Source organism: Schistocerca cancellata, chromosome 3 (genome assembly GCF_023864275.1).
Source record: "Schistocerca cancellata isolate TAMUIC-IGC-003103 chromosome 3, iqSchCanc2.1, whole genome shotgun sequence".
In the NCBI taxonomy this organism is placed as follows: domain Eukaryota; kingdom Metazoa; phylum Arthropoda; class Insecta; order Orthoptera; family Acrididae; genus Schistocerca; species Schistocerca cancellata.
Window position 1 is genome coordinate 764,489,468 of NC_064628.1, and position 17,679 is coordinate 764,507,146.

At 38.6% G+C, this 17,679-nt stretch overlaps 1 protein-coding gene across 1 annotated transcript in view; it reads left to right on the top strand.

Annotated features, from left to right (window-relative positions):
* Positions 1–17,679, top strand: part of LOC126175791 (THUMP domain-containing protein 1 homolog) — a 35,999-nt gene that overhangs the window by 10,424 nt on the left and 7,896 nt on the right. Inside the window, exons 2-3 of the mRNA XM_049922772.1 lie at positions 1,385–1,564; positions 3,010–3,120. Of these exons, the coding sequence (XP_049778729.1) occupies positions 1,385–1,564; positions 3,010–3,120 (291 nt within the window). The remainder of the gene's footprint in view (positions 1–1,384; positions 1,565–3,009; positions 3,121–17,679) is intronic.

Sequence of the window (17,679 nt, forward strand, 5' to 3'; positions counted from 1 at the left end):
ACCTTTTAATTGAATGCCCCTATTTTAATCCGTTACGCTCCCGTCTACAGCTATCGCCTGATCTATCGTCGATTTTAGCAGATGACACGCGCTCAGCCGACCGCGTTCTCCAGTTTATTAGTGACAGTGAAATGACATCAGTCATTTGAAGCTTTTTTGGGGACAACCACCCCCTTTCTGTAGCAGATTTTTAAGCATTTCTTCTATTTTTAGTTTCTCCAATTTTCTGACTTTGATCCCATTGCTGCTGGTTTTCAATTTCGGTTTTTTACTGTCTTAAGTCACGGGCTGGGCGCTAATGACCATAGAAGTTTTGCGCCCTGAAACCACAAAAACAAAACAAAAAAAACATCCTAATGGAGTGCCCTAATTTGCCCACCTTATAACAAAAGTTAAACTTGCTGAAACATTACCTTTGATGCTATCAGTCAAAGTGGCAGATTTGATTTTACATTTTACTTGTGAAAGTGCTTTTTTTTTCCTCTCTCTGACGTAGGGCATGTCAGCCTTCTCAGCCTCTTGAGGGATTGAAGTGTTGCACCATTGCCTGCTCCGACGGACATGGCTCACAGTTGCCCTTGCTCAGTGGTCTGGCCTGGTTTCTGCGCTTTCTCTTTTTTTTAAATCTTCTTATTCTTTTACATCACTCATTGGTTGACAGAGACACTTTGTCATTGTTCTCTTTCCTTACATGTTATCTTGTCCATGTAGGTAGTTTTATTATGGTAGTGGAGGATGTGGGAGCACTGTTCAGATGCAGAGGTTGTGTCTCCAGTTGCATAATGTGTCCCATGGTCCTCATCTGTTTTCTGGGCAGGGCAGCTCTCCCATCTTCACCCTTTTACTCCCCTCTCATTTGTACTTTCTTCTGTCTCTTGTTTTTTTTTTCCATTATTCGATACAGTCGAGTCCAGTGGGATTTGTCTTTTGTGTCCTTCCTCTCTGGGGGCTATTGCCAGCTTGACACACAAAGAATTAAGGGACCAATGACCTTTTAGTTTTGCCCCTTTAACCCCATTCATGTATCCATCCGTTTTTCTCACTTTCAAGCAGGATATAATTCCATCTAATCATCTGCAACTGTGTCCTGTAGTCAATATTTTGATCACACAGTAGCCTAATATGCTTTACTTTCATTCAATAAGATAAAGATTTGTTAATTTTTAATTTTAACCATACATCTTCATGGTCTCAGTGAAAGTAACTATTGAACCCTAACTAGTGCACATCTTTTTCAACATCGGTGATGACATTATCAAGACAGGATGACTGCCTTGTTGGATTGTTACTAATACAATACAGATTGTGTGATATATAACTTAAGTGATAGTGTATGTTTGGTTGTAGCTGGTATACTAACATGACAACTATCTTTGTCTTGCAGGAGTCACGAAACTGGCGAGAAAGACCTGAGAAAGCAAATGAGGAATCAGATGGAGAAATTGAAACAGCTCTAAGTAATGAAATAGAATCAATTAAGGCAGAATCAAAGAAAACAGTTGACGGAAGAAGATTCCAAGTTGTTGAATCAGGAGCAAATAACTGCCTGTTCATCCGTACAAATGTGAGTCTATTGATTATAGAAATTTGTTGTGATTGCTTGTGGACTCTTATATTGTCAGCCAATCCTTGTGGTTTGTTTATTTGTATATTCACATTTGGTAAATTTCGCTTATGAATTTTGTGTCTTTATTTTATTGAAAAATTTTGTGCACCAGCAAGCTCATAGATATATTGCATGGATGCATAATCACATTATAGTGTCCATATCTCTATGATAAATACCAAATAATAAACATATTAATAATTATTGTTGGCCTGCATAAAATGGATTGATATACAGGGTATTCAAAAAGAATACCACAACTTTAGGAATTTAAAACTCTGCAACGACAAAAGGCAGAGCTAAGCACTATCTGTCGGCGAATTAAGGGAGCTATAAAGTTTCATTTAGTTGTACATTTGTTCGCTTGAGGCGCTGTTGACTAGGCGTCAGCGTCAGTTGATGCTAAGATGGCGACCGCTCAACAGAAAGCTTTTTGTGTTATTGAGTACGGCAGAAGTGAATCGACGACAGTTGTTCAGCGTGCATTTCGAACGAAGTATGGTGTTAAATCTCCTGATAGGTGGTGTATTAAACGTTGGTATAAACAGTTTACAGAGAATGGGTGTTTGTGCAAAGGGAAAAGTTCTGGACGGCCGAGAACGAGTGATGAAAATGTAGCACGCATCCAGCAAGCATTTGTTTGCAGCCCAGGAAAATCGACTCGCAGAGCTAGCAGAGAGCTGCAAATTCCACAATCAACTGTATGGAGAGTCCTACGAAAAAGGTTAGTTATGAAACCTATGGAACGGACGCCAGGCAGCCCGTGACAGAGCACTTCATCACTGGCCTCCAAGAAGCCCTGATCTTACCCCCTGCGATTTTTTCTTATGGGGGTATGTTAAGGATATGGTGTTTCGGCCACCTCTCCCAGCCACCATTGATGATTTGAAATGAGAAATAACAGCAGCTATCCAAACTGTTACACCTGATATGCTACAGAGAGTGTGGAAAGAGTTGGAGTATCGGGTTGATATTGCTCGAGTGTCTGGAGGGGGCCATATTGAACATCTCTGAACTTGTTTTTGAGTGAAAAAAAAACCTTTTTAAATACTCTTTGTAATGATGTATAACAGAAGGTTATATTATGTTTCTTTCATTAAATACACATTTTTAAAGTTGTGGTATTCTTTTTGAAACCCTGTATAATTGAGCAGGACAACTCGTAAAGGATGATACAAAATAACTCTTTAATGCATACCTCATTGTTTTCTCAGATGACTGTTGAATTTTCCAAATAGTTTGTAACTTTGTGTATAGCGGGAAGTATTTCCCAGAATTATGATTTGACATTTTGCACAGGGTAATATTTTCAGTATACCAGCTTCCATGTCTGCCGTGTCAAGTAGAGAGTATGAAGTTGCCATATGAATGGTTACTTACAGAGGTTTTTTTATTCTTTTCAGTTGGATGATCCTGTAGATTTAATGCAGCATATTCTTAAGGACATAGAAACATCTAAAAAGCAAAAGACTCGTTTCCTTCTTCGAATGATTCCAATAGAAGTAACTTGTAAGGTAAAGTACCATATGGCGTAAACATTTTGCATATGTTTATTTGTTCTCTCTTGTTACCTGTGTACACCTGCAGTCATATAGTGTGGTGTGTTTTTTTTTTAATCTGCATTCCAAATGCCAAAAGACCTGAACAGAGCAGTCTCCAGTTACGTTGTGTTGTTTAGTGTCTCTTTGGTTTCATACCTATATGAGGACACAAACACTGGCTATTGAAACTTGCAGTTCCTCGTTCCACAAAAAGAAAGAAAATATAACTCATTTACTGTGAGCAGACATGCATGTCATTAAGATGACAGTGCAATGAATGAATGAGGTGTCCATCTGTGGGATGAACAGGAGCATTCAAAACAGCCCGTCAGCTTTGACAAGTGACATCATATGAAGCCCTAAGAAGCTACACAAAAATGATTTGAAAATGATGATCAGTAACATTACATGTTGCCATGAAGTGAAAGTATAAACATCAGAATCGTACTACTCAACAGTGAGGTGGCGCAGTGGTTAGCACACTGGACTCGCATTCGGGAGGATGACAGTTCAATCCCGCATCCGGCCATCCTTATTTAGGTTTTCCGTGATTTCCCTAAATCGCTCCAGGCAAATGCCGGGATGGTTCCTTTGAAAGGGCACAGCTGACTTATTCCCCATCCTTCCCTAATCCGATGAGGCCGATGACCTCGCTGTTTGGTCTCTTCCTCAAACAACCCAACCCAATCCAACTCATACTACTCAATGATGATACCATTGCATGTGAGCATTATCGGAAACACCTGGTGACGTTACTGTAAACAGATAAAGTGGTGATTAAGGAAGACGCATTGCACTGTCAGTGCTTTCAGTTGTGCTTTTACTGTCAGGCCCAATTGTGTGCTGACTTATGATAAACTGAGTGAAGTGTTCTCACTTCCAAATGCAGTAATATTGTGGTCAACTAATACAGATTATTAATAATAAATATTGAAGCTAACGAGACAACTGCAGGAAATTGGGTGTTTTGTGTGGGAACAAACTGAAGTCCAAAACAACAACCGCAAATTCACGATAATGTTAACGTAGGAAACAAATGAACCAGAGAAGCACAATACAATGTTTCAAAAATGCAGAAAGTACAAAATTAGAGCAAACCAACTGTAAATGGTACTAACCTCAGGTGACCTATATTACTCAACTTAAGACTAGATTGCATTGTTAGTTGTAACAGCAGAGACTTGCTTTGTCGGTGCTGCACATTTTCGAGATTTTGTCTGAGATAAACTCATGCTGCTGTGTTCTTCTTCAGCACATCAGTGTAGAAGTTGGCACAGAAATAGCTAAGTAAAAATTTTGTGCAATTCACATGTTTATTTATATTCAAAATTGACTTCACCATTTTCCTTATTGCGGGACTGCATGTGCAAGACTTGTGTGCTGATTTGAAAGTCTAGATTCACATATTTTACTGTAGTGTTACTTCTGTATAATCTTTCATTAATCATATCTTCGGTACCCATTTGTATTGTGATGTATTGTAAAATTTTGAACATTTGCAAGTGCCACGATGAACTCATACTGTTGTCGTCAATTGTAGGCTTAAACTTATTTGTGATCTTTCAAAATTTTTGGGAACAGTAGGCCTATCCACATTCAAAACAATCATTCACTAATTTCGTCGTATAATAATGTGGGAAATAGGTTATTTTTGAGAATTTTTGGGTTCTTACGAAACTATATTTTTATAAGTTATCACTATGAGTGTTTTGGATAACTTATTTCATAGCAGATCAGCATTTGTGATTCACAGTTACTGCCAAAGAATACCTCACCCCTAATTAAATTGTGTATCAGTGCAATTAAATGTGCATTATTGAGAATTTTCAGATGTTATCATTATCCTCTATGAAATGTATTTTCAATTGCAGATGTGGACTACTATCAGCTGTATAATGGAATGATGACAATGAAAATTTATGCTACACCAGGACTTGAACCTAGTTTTTCCACTAATCGCGAGTGGTCACCTTACCATTTGGCTGTCCGAGCATGATTCGTGGCCGGACCCAAACTTCCATATGTCGCCAATGAGCTGTCCACAGTCTGTACTCATATATCCGTTATGTATATTTGCGTGAAGGGGAGACCAGACATTTTACTTGGAAGTCACTTGCCCGGTGTCAGCGGATAAATACAATATTGCAGTGCCTGTGTTATTCTGAATTATGATGCAAAGTTCCTTTGGACATCCTGAGTAACACTCTTCTGCCAACAGTGCTCATCAAGATGAGCCCGTAAGATGGAATAGCACCTCTTCGTGCTCTCAACAACAGACTCGACAGCCCCCCCTCCCCCGTATCCCTCAATAGTATTGGTACAGGCCTCAGTCTCATCGTCTTTAAATTCAATATTATGATTCACGAGACAGTTATAGCCCCTATTGCCCATCCCCTCTTATGAGGCAAACTTATGTGACATAATAGATGCATAATCATCACAATCCCTGACCAAAATAACAGCCACAAAAACCTAAATACCAACATTATGCCCCACCCCCCTTCCATGCTTCTTCTTACCAAAACAAGATTCACCAACTTCCATTATCACTCCAGGCACCCCTGACTATCCCCTATACATAATAAATTCGCCACAGTTCTCTCTGTCAAATGAAAACTAATCAATTACTATCTGTTTCAAAACATCAGTTTCATGGATATTTAACAGAGAACCGGTAGCAAAAATAGTATGTCGTCATAACTACAACATAAAAGACTTGAGCCACAACCTCTCAAACCATGTACAGTGCCTGATGGACCATCAGATATTATACCGCTGACACCTTCACATGTAGCTGATGCAAGGATGTTGAGACGAAACATGTCAGTATTATATTGTTACCAATATGACATCTACAGTTGCCTCTGATGACACCTAAAATTTGTAAAAATTTTACATTTCACTCCACAATATACAACGATTTAATATTAATTTTGGATCCATGTTGTGAATATAACCAATATAACAAACTAATGAAACAAGGCTTAGACTATAGATTATCTGAGGTCTAAGAAACAGGGGAGTAAAACAAAGAAATAAAAGAACTGCTAAATATGTTACACAAAATGACATTTTATCACAAAAAGGAATTAGCAAACTGGGCAAAACTTTTATTTTCGAAAAGAAATTTTGTTTTTCTATAATTCAGAGATCAGATAAATTGCAATCACATTTTTTTCTCAGTACAAGGGCAACCAAAGATAGTGCTTAATCTCTGGGTGCTTAGAAGCTTCAGTTCGTAAGCAAAGACTGTCACTTAGTACTATATCGTGGGTGAAAGCCAATGATTGGTATCAAACACTCAAGTTGACCCAATTTGTACACACATCATTCATCTGTGTACTTAATCAATCATTTATACTGGGCTGTTCCAACTCCTGCACTCACCAATGGACAGCAGGGGTCCCATCGGCACAGATGGGCAAACAGATGACACATCTGCAGTTGCGCCATAGCCAATGGCATATCCCCTATGTAGATCCTACTGTGCTGGCTGAGCATGTGTGGGCTGTGGTGCTCTGGTACCTCATGCTTGTGCAGAATGCTTACCATTGGCCTCCTGGCAGATAATCTATACTTGCTCCACCTGCTGGAGGGTGAGCTGAGGGGTGCCCAGGAGTGCCGATGCTCTGTGGAGCGAAGTTGGAAAAGTCTAATTTACACCATCAAATAACCTTTGACTAAGTTATGAGAAACACCCTATAATGTTGTGGCAAAGGTTGTTTTGATATTAATTTCTGTGAATGGTACCAAGTACCAAGACAGACATGTTAAATTGTATAGTATTAGTGCACATTGTTGTAAATTACTCAGTCAGTCAAATTCTAATTTAAGTGAACAGTGTAATAAGAAACAAATTTTGTAACTGAAATTTCTTTTAAAGTAAAGAAATTGTCCTCAGATTGTTATGGAGCAAGCTCTGTATGGTAGACTTAATTGGCATGTGATTGTGTATCTGATATAAATGAATGTACATTTATAATATTGTGTCCGCAGCTCATGGTCTTGCAGTAGTGTTCTTGCTTCCTGCACACGAGGTCCCAGGTTCGATTCCCGGCGGGGTCAGGGATTTTCCCTGCCTCAAGATGACTGGGTGTTGTTGTGTTGTCTTCATCATCATCATCATCATCCATCCATCCACATTACCGTCGGAGGAAGGCAGTGGCAAACCATCTCCGCTAGGACCTTGCCTAGTTGGCAGTGCGGGTCTCCCGCATCATCCCCTACTCTCCTCAGAGTATGGGTCCTCCTCATCATATTGTTGTGTATGTAGACTTTGGGTTATCTGAAGTCTTCAATACTTCACCAGCTCACAACTGAACTGTCATCTTTCAACCTAGTTCAGACTTTGGGCAGCATCACAGATCTGTTTTCACCAGTACTAAGATTTTGTATTCACACTTTTGTTGGTTTCAGCATTGTGCAACTAAATTGTCATTTTTTAATCTAACCAATCCCTCGGGCTAGACATAATATCAGTCAGCCACCCTGAACTTCATTCCAAAAACTGATACATATGCAAAATAAATATTGTTAGAGTCCTGTTCCTGTTTGCAATCATATGACATCACAATTTCATAATATCCCAGGTTAACCTGATGTATGGTGTCAGTATGTTCAGTTGACTCATATTTGTGATTCTTTTTATTGTAGAGCCAGTTTTTCTTTTCTGTGATTACTTATTGTGTGCTGTACTCTTTATGTAAGCTCCTGAAGTTCACATTTTTACATTCACAGACATAACCACGCCACTACACTAGGTGTGTCATAAAACATTTCCATGGGCCGAACAAGTAATGTTTAATTATTATTGTTCTCCATTTTATACAAACTTTTATAATTTTCAACTTCTACAAGATGTACAACTTTGCTTCCGTCGTTTTTTTCCCAACATTTGAGGTTTTAAAGAAACAAATTGGTAACACATGTATCATTTAAAGTATTTTCCATCGCTGGCCACTACTATCTCCCATCTTTCAGGCAGTGTACGAATCCCGCATTGAAAAAATTGTTCATCTTTTGAAGCGATCCACAAATCGATCCAATTTGTGACTTCTTCATGAGATTGGAAGTGTTGGTCAACCAGGCCATGCGCCATGCTGGAGAATACTGCAGGTGGGGTAAGACTTCCCATTTTAACATTTCCAAGTATGTTTTGACCTCTTTTGCAACATGAAATCGAGTGTTGTCGTGCTGTAAAATCTCTTCATCGCGCCTCTCGCTGTATTGTGGCTGTTTGTCTTTTAATGCTCTGCTCAAACGCATTAATTGTGATTGTTTCATTTGGTTTTAACACCTTATAGTACACAACGTCGAGCTGGTCCCACCAAATGTAGAGCATGATCTTGCAGCCGTGACATGGAAGCGTGTCCGGGATATCTCCATGATTTTTTGTGTTTAGGGTTATTGTAATCAACCCATTTTTTGTCCTCGGTCACAGTGCGGTGCAGATATCCCTTCCATTTTTGCCTCTGAAGCAACTGTTCACAAACACACAAATGCCGCTTAATGTCTCTTGGTTTCAGCTCACACAGGACCCAAGTTCCTTCTTTCTGAATGATGCCCATAGCCTTGAGACGTTTTGAAATGGCTTGCTATGTCACTCCCACTAATTGTGCCAATTCTTCTTGATTTTGACATAAGTCTTTACTCAGCAATGTCTCCAATTCTGTATCTTTGAAAACATTCTCTCTTCCACCACTGTGCCGGTCTACAATGTTAAAAATCACCATTCTTGAAACTTTGAAACCACTCACGACACATTCTTTCACTAATATCGCCCCTACCAGATGTACTTGAGGGCATGCAATGAGACTCAGCCGCTGTTTTCTTCATATTGAAACAAAACTGTAACACCTCCCGCAAATGATGAGAATTAGGCTCATAAACTGACATTTTCAATCAAGAACAAATTTATACTGCAGGCACAAATCGACTAATGTTTGGATGAAGTTATGTTGACCGAGGTCCAAGCTAACTGCCTGACATCTGCAATCTGTTTCTTTTGACCGCTACTTACCGTTGTCGCCAGCTATCGGCAAACGGCAGGAGCAAAGTTGTACACCTTGTATAATATTGCAAATATACTAAAAGCATAATAGAAAAAAAATTAAACTGCTTTAATACTAACTTTTCTGATTATTTCTGATTATTTCACGACAAGAAACTGAATAGTAGAGGCTATAAGTGATAACAATATGCCAAAAAAAGACTAAACTCCACCCTCAGGCCCAATGGTCCACCATTGACCAGCTGCCATGTCGTCGTCTGCCATATGACGTCATTCAGGTGCTGAGGTGCTGTATGAGGGGGGATGGGACGGGATCAACACACTATTCTCCAAGCCATTGTCAGCTTTTCAGACCCTGATATGACTGTTTTTCATTCAGGTACCTCTTCAGTTGACATCACAATGCTTTGCGAACCTCATTCCAGTCCTCCCACCAATAAAAAATCCCTAGCAGTACTGAGAATTGAACCCAGATCCTCCACATGGCAATCGCAAGTGGTGAGCAGGAGATGCGTGTTAACAATACATGCATGATTAGGATTGTAGATCTGTGCATTATCTCTGCTTCCGAGAATTTGGTATGATATGAAGCCCCATGTGCTGCTATCAGAGCCCTCAAATGCCAAGACACAGACCCAGGAGGGCCTAGAAATGTCCCTGTGTAATTTCCATCCATGCATATTCCAAAATGTGAACAGTGGTTACCAGGGGGTTACAGTGAGCAAGTTGGTAATCAACCATACCTCAGGCATATTTGATGGCTGACATGTCATGTGAATGTGCACGCTGAGGAAACAGTTGCACATTTCATTCTTCAATGAAGACATGCACATTCCCTGTAAAGGGTGTTGTTCGTGCTGAAATATGGCTTGTGTTGCTTGAGAGAGCAGCAATTCCTCAGACTCTTTAACTTTAATATATTTGTAGCCTTTCATATTCTTGAGAAATTGTGTATTGTACCCAATGCCACCTTAAATCATCTTACTTAATGTGTATACTATGGCACTCACCACACCAGCTGTCAGATTATGACCCTGTGGTGCTATCGAACATGGTAGAAGAACTTGATAACAGACCTTGTCCCAAAACATTAAATCTTGGCACTCTGCATGTCAGTGTTGTCATTCACATGCCCACTGCAGTCAGTGGTGTTTTTGGTTCTTGGGAGTGGAAGACAACACTTCCTGCCATAGTCAGGACAGTAGTCATCCTAGTCTTTAACACCCCACCTTATCAAAAATTTAGGAAAGTGACAATAATGAAATTGGTCAGAGGCTATTAACATTTTTTCTGTCGCCTTTCTTTCTGTCCTTCGTGGCGTAGGTAGAAACTGTTTATCATCACTTTTCTGGTGTGTACACAGATACACAGGGAAAGGAACACACATTCCTGTAAGTCTGCAATAGGCTGGGTTCATGAAGTGAATGAAGCACTAGCAACTACGCGGCATAATGAAGTCAGTGTAGCAATACAACAGCTCCAAATCGGTAACTACTCGAGACCAGAAACAAACTGTTAGCTTGGCTGTTGCCATGATACAAAAAACTACAAAGTCTAGCAAGGAGAGACAACAGGCTCGGCATCAAACGGTCACCATTGAGTGATACCATGTGACGCGTATATACCGGCAGTGGCCCCTCTTATGATGGCGGCCAGCAGTTGTCAGTCGTAGCTGTGGTACCTCCGACATGTCCACACCCGTGCTAGGCAGGGAATCTGAATCACTGTCAGATACAAAACCTTTTTTATTTTATAGATGGGCTTAACAATAGCATATTTTAATATTTCTGGAAAAATTCCATGAGTTAGTGATGCATTACATATTTCAGAAAAGACAGCACTTATTGTGTGGGAACGAGTCTTTAGTTCTCTGTTAGAAACGCCATCAAATCCAGATGAACTTTAATCTTTTAGAGAATATATGTTTTCTTAATTTCAGAAGAAGTATGTGTTGTGTACATTGCTTTTTAAACATAGTGCTTTGATTTTTCTCTGTAACTGCTTGTCCCTGTATTTTCTGTTACATTGAAGTAGTGATTATTAAACATTCCCCGTACCTGTGACTGATCATTTATATAGCACTTCCATTCAATTCACTAGTGATGTTATCCTCTTCTGTGACATTTTGTCTTGTTCCTCATTTCGCTCCATTCCATAGAGATTTAAGTCTGTTGTCAGAATTACTGATTTCTGGCATATGTGTATGTTCCTTGATTTTTTAAGAACTTCTCTTAGTAATTTTGTGTAATTTTTTGTAGTGTGACTACTGCAGGATCTTTATCCGTTCTTACCAAGACACACATTTCCCTTGTCTTTCATAAGATACTGGTAGGTCTTTTAGAGTGTGTGTCAAATCTCAAGACTCATATGCCACAGCTTAATAAATAAATATGGTACACAGGTGCCAAAGCATACCTGCATAGCAAAAAGGAAAGAAGAAATTGTATTATTACAGAATATTGGGCTATGAAACCCACGTTTATTTTGCATAATGGGATAAAAACAAAACACAAAATCTAAATTCAGCAATATCATTCTTTCATTGCTATCCTGAGACTTTTTTCCTATAACAGTATAATGTCAATGAGTTTGTTTATTAAATAATTTTTTGTTGCCAATCACAACTGGTAATGGACAGCAGAAAAATTTGTTTGATAAGCAAACACATTGTCTTTACAGTCACAGGCTTTTACCAACCATTGTCACAGATGAAAAAAGAAAAACAAATATAAAGTCAGTGAGGAAAGACATGTATAACTACACTTCCTTAAATATACTAAAATTTGCAAAGATATCAGCGTCAGAAGAACAGTGTGAATAGATCCATGCTCTGAATATATGTAGAACAGAGCAATAGCAATTTGTGATTAAGATTACAGAGAGATGGCAAACATACAAGCCCAGCAGTACCTTCTCATGTAATTGGTGAAGTCAGTTTTAGACTGAGCTCCAGTGACGAAGAGCCACAAAGCAAAGTGGAAACGTGAAAATACCTGCCGATATGCTTCACTGACTGAAAGGGTGCAAAACCAGCATACAAGTGAGTACAGAAAGAACAGAATGTTCTGATTCTTAGAAGTGGATTTGTAATGTCACAACTTTCTGCTACATTCACGACTAACTGTTTCAGTAGTGACAAATAGGGAACTGGTTTATAGAAGAGGGCCATGTATAGTGATGAGAGCTTAGTGGTCCATGCAGCTTGTGCACTACTGATGTCATTTTCCAAAATTTTTGAGAATGTGACATATTCCAGAATATAATCGTACTTGAGCAACAACAGTGTCCTCACTAAGTTACAGTTCAGCTTTAAGAAGAGTTGCTTAACTCAGAATGCCATTTACACATTCAGTGCCCCAATTTTACAAGAATTAAATAACAAAAAAGTACCAGTTGGTATTTTCTGTGACATATCTAAGGCATTAAACTGTGTGAATCACAGTTTTCTTCTAGATAAACTGAAGTTTTATAGAACAAATGGATTATGACATCTCTAACCAAAAGAATGCAGATTGTTGTATTTAATAATGCAGCCAATGTAAGGAAGGGAGATTCTTCTGAATAAGGAACAATCACTTGTGGGGTTCCTCATGGCTCAGGCATAGGTCCACCATTGATTTTCATATATTTCAGTGACCTTCCATCTGACATAAACAATCAGAATTCATTCTGTTTGTAAATGGCACTAGTGTTGTAACCAACTGAAACATATGTACAACAACAGACGAAATAATAAATAATGTTCTTAAAAGTATTATTGGGTGCAAATGGTTGGACTGTCAATTACAAAAAGACACAACTTATTCAGTTCTGCACATCTAGATGTATTACAGCAGTGATAATTGTCACATGTAGTGGAAACTACAAAAATATTTGGGTGTCCCCATTTTTGAGAATTTAAACTAAAAAAAGACAGAAGCAGACTGCAGTCATGTGTGTAAGTTACAGTTGCATGAGAGTGTGTCCGCGTGCGTGTGTCTGTTTATTGTTGACAAAGGCCTTAACAGCCGAAAGCTATAATTGTGAGAGTCTTTTTGTTGTGCGTATTTGCGACTCAGCATCTCCCCTGTATGGTGAGCAGCAACTTTCCTTCTCATAATGTAGAAACACATTTTTGTAACTATTAACACAACTTTCTTCGGGCACATTTACTCTTCAAATCATTGCAGAATTTGGAAAGAGACAAATTGGTAACTTATGTTTTGCATTTTTCATTCAGTAATGCCATATGGAATAGTGTTGTGATGTAACCCCATCTTTAAGAAAGGGAAGTCTTCACTGCTCAGTATCGTGCTGTAAGAATAATATGTGGTGCTGATTACGACCACCTTGTAGGCATCTGTTTAAGGTGTTAGGCAGTTTGACTACTGCTTCACAGTAGATTTATTCCCTCATGAAGTTTATTGTAAATAACCCATGAGAGCTCAAAAGATGTCCATAATTAAACCCCAAAAGAAAAAATAACATTCATTACTCTATATTAAGGTTGTTTTGGAACAAAAAGGGGTATGCAATGCTGTCACTAAAATTTCGGACCACTTACCCAGTAACCTGACATTGTCCATGTTGGACTGTGGTTTGGAAACTGCTTCTGTTTGGGATGTAAAATGTAAATTATAACAAATGACTGTCAACCGCTTTTCTTTTTTCCTCCTACGACACAGATAACTGTTTTAATTGATATCTTAAGCCGTCGGAAAATGTCATGGAAAAGTGACTGACGCACATTATATTATTTCAGTTCATCTTTTGTGTCCCTTACCTAATGATATAAAATATTTGACAGCCAACGAAATTAAATTTGGAAACAAACTGAAAAAGTTTCTCCTTAACAATGCCTATTCCATATAATAATACATATTTTTGTAATGTGTAAAAAGTGATGAATAGGAAATATTAAGTCATATCAGTATTTTAAAAATACTTGTAAATGATGTGCATGTAGCCATATTTACAGGCGAATGTCTCAGGTGAATTAAAAATGTCTCGTTCCACATCATTATGTTTAATCATTCAAATGATCCTTGGTACATGAAACTTGATTATTAACTAACCAACATATCATACTTTTCACCATATATTGCTTGTTTTGTATTTTGTGTTTGATGTGTTTTCAAATATCATTTAGGCCCCACCTTCAGCCACTTCATCATTCCTTGTTTTCATAGTATACATACAACATCAAAACAAATGAATGTGAGACTGGACAACATGGTCAGAAAGATGTTATGCTACTTTGCCTTAATTCATTTTGTTGCAGAAAATCAATTTTAATTTGTTTGTGTAGTGATAAGGAACCTTGAATTCTGATGCAAAATCCGCCATTAACTTCCCTCAACTTGTTGTGTGATGGCTACATACCACTTTTCCTGAATAACTAGGTTTAGAACAGAACAGGTTGTGAACAGTTGATGATTCTAGGCATTATGCATTTCTATGAAATGTGACATCAATCATTTAAAACAATTGCCAGCAATTTTGAACAAAATTGGTACAAGAATCATTAACTGTCTATGCTCACTATCAAGATGGGCATGAATCGTCGAAATTTTTTCTTGTTCAGAAGCTTTTCATCATGAGACCCCATTGCTTTTATACTGACGGTTCTCTATGCATTCTAGGCAGTTATTGCCTCGTTCTATGAAATTTCAGATGCACTGCCACATGTCAACAACTCGCTGCCATGATATTGTGACACAGTCTTCTTCAGGTTTATACTGGCGAGATTGCACTAACTCCCCTATAAAAGACATCACTGGCATGTGTGGTGTGTTCAGTTATAACTGTTCAAGCATTGCCTGCACTTCTGCTGCAAGTCAGTGTACTGCGCTGAGTTTTTGCTATGGTATAAACTCACCTCACTGATATCCTGTTGATCATCTTCACGCTGTAAAATCGCAGAATGGCGCAGACTATGCAGAACATGAAATTTTTGTATGACAGGATTCTATCTAGTATCTCACTGTAAACAACCATCCAGGTAGGTAGCAGCCGCAGACAGTTGTATTTTCGCAGATTCATTGATAATATAGCTTCAAAAGTTAGAAGTGTGGGCCACAATTTTTGGTTTCACAGTATTTCATCAAATGACCATTAGAAATGTAGTGTTTGAGAGTAGTGGACTTGTTGACTTGGAGTATACCGCTGGTGTTCCATTGTGCACTCTTGAACAGCTTTCGAGGTGTGCCCTCTATAAGATTTGACATACTTGCATGGTTTTGTATAAACACACGCGTTGTGCAGTTCTAAGTTGTCTTTGACATGTTCCAGAAGTGCTGAAATTTTTGACTGAGGACAAAATTATCACTTAACTTTCATGTTATCTTAATACTCCGCCCCTTTTTGTGGAAACATTTCCAATATATGACGGGTTATCGCGTTACCAGAATTGTAATACAGGATGTAAGAAATCACGGCTATCATATTGAATGTTATTTGCAAGTTAGAACTACATGCAAGGCAGGATCTAACAAGAGAACTGTCCAGTCCTGCATATTGAAACCTGTCCTGAAATGTTTTTTACAGGAATACTACACTGAAAGAAACACAATGTCGACATTTTAGATGCTAAGGCTCATTGCAAGTTTTTAAGAAAAATAGTGAAAATTGCCATATTCGTAGCTCACTGTTGGCTTGAGGACTGTACATTCCTGCTGAAGCTGCAGCAAACAGTGCATGCGCAACACAGCAGTGCATAGCCTAGATTGACGGCACAGTGGTAAACAGATAACACGGTACAATGTGATCATAATTTGTAAAGCAAACTTCAGTTTCCATTGATAGTTTCTCTGACACAATTGTTCACAGTTACTATTCTCTCGAATTTGTAACTCTTTTAATATACGTAATAATTAATAGTTGCCTTTCCAGTATCACTGCATTAACAATGAGTGTAAAACTGAATTAATTTTCTTCGTGTTTTCTTCATACCATATTTATGTGATTATAAGATGACGTTTCTTCCCAGATTCATCATTTGGAAAGTACAGGTCATCTTATGTTCGCATATGAAACTATTGCTGCTGAGGTCAGCATTTTTATGTTCTTTTATTGACTGATATAGGGGTCACCTCACATTTACAGATGAAGTTTGGCCTATTGAGGTCACACAAAGATTTATTTTGAAGAATTCAGGAGGGGAGGTGCAGTAAATGATACTCGTGCTTGAACAGGATCAAGATAGAGTATCAGCCTTGCTCTAATACTCACATGACATTTTAATCATGCAGTACTGGTGCAAGGAATATGCGAGAAACCATGAACTAGCCCTCACAAGTCTATTGCTCTGCTTTGACAGTTTTGTGAAGCACAGTAGGACATAGCATGTTAGTCACTCTTGTTGTACCTGAACAGGTTTCCAATAATAGTTCTCATATGTGTGTGGATACTGTACACAAACATTTACAGTACTTTTTAAGTAAAGGTAACATTGAAAGGTGAAAATTACTTGATTCTGAACACAAGTCAGTATTGTATTTGGTTATGAGATGCTGTAAACGATTTAGCAAGTGAGTAGCAAATGGGAAATTTGGTCACTGTTCAAGTATTAGAACCCAGGGTAAAAATGTTAGCACCTTTTTATCGGCTTTAGAACAAGATGATAAGATTCATATAAAACAAGAAAGAAAATTAAACCAGAATTAGTGTCTAAAAAACGAAATGTATCTTATTAAACTGGCTATAATTGTTCTTTCAAGAATAAATTACAGTGGCAAGACCAGTCATGGAGATGGTACCAACAGACGTCATAAAATGGCAGGACAAACTAAAGTTGAGAATTGTACGGAGTCAATCTTTTATTTATATATTAATTGGTAGTGTTACATATGAACTGTGCCTAGAAGATAGTGCAGTCTGTTTTTTTTTTTTTTTCACAGTTACTCAAGCCCTGCTCTATGGTGGGGTAACATTGACACCAGCTTGGTTTAGAACTATGATTAGTACTGGGAGGGGAGTAGTTAGCTTGCAGCAGATTACCTTGTGTTGCCAATCATGGGAATCTGTGCCACATAATATGTCTTTTTATGGACATCTACCACATTTAAACTGCAGTTTGCCTGAATCCATTTAAATTGACCTTATAATTGAAAAAATACACAACAGTGGTATACATTTCTACAGGAATGGTAAAGGTCTAGAAAGTACCCAGTGGCGTACTTACATGTTTTCTGTAGCAATGTTGTTACACACCATGAGGTTTGACAGGAACAAAAGAGGGTTTGTCATTTGCTGGTTCTGTGCAGCCAATGAGAGAGGGGGGTCCGCCGCTCGTGGTCTCGCGGTAGCGTTCTCGCTTCCCGAGCACGGGGTCCCGGGTTCGATTCCCGGCGGGGTCAGGGATTTTCACCTGCCTCGAGATGACTGGGTGTTTGTGTTGTCCTCATCATTTCATCATCATCCAGGAAAGTGGCGCAATTGGACTGAGCAAAGATTGGGTAATTGTACGGGCGCTGATAACCACGCAGTTGAGCGCCCCACAAACCAAACATCATCATCATCATCTCAATGAGAGAGGGGCAGGC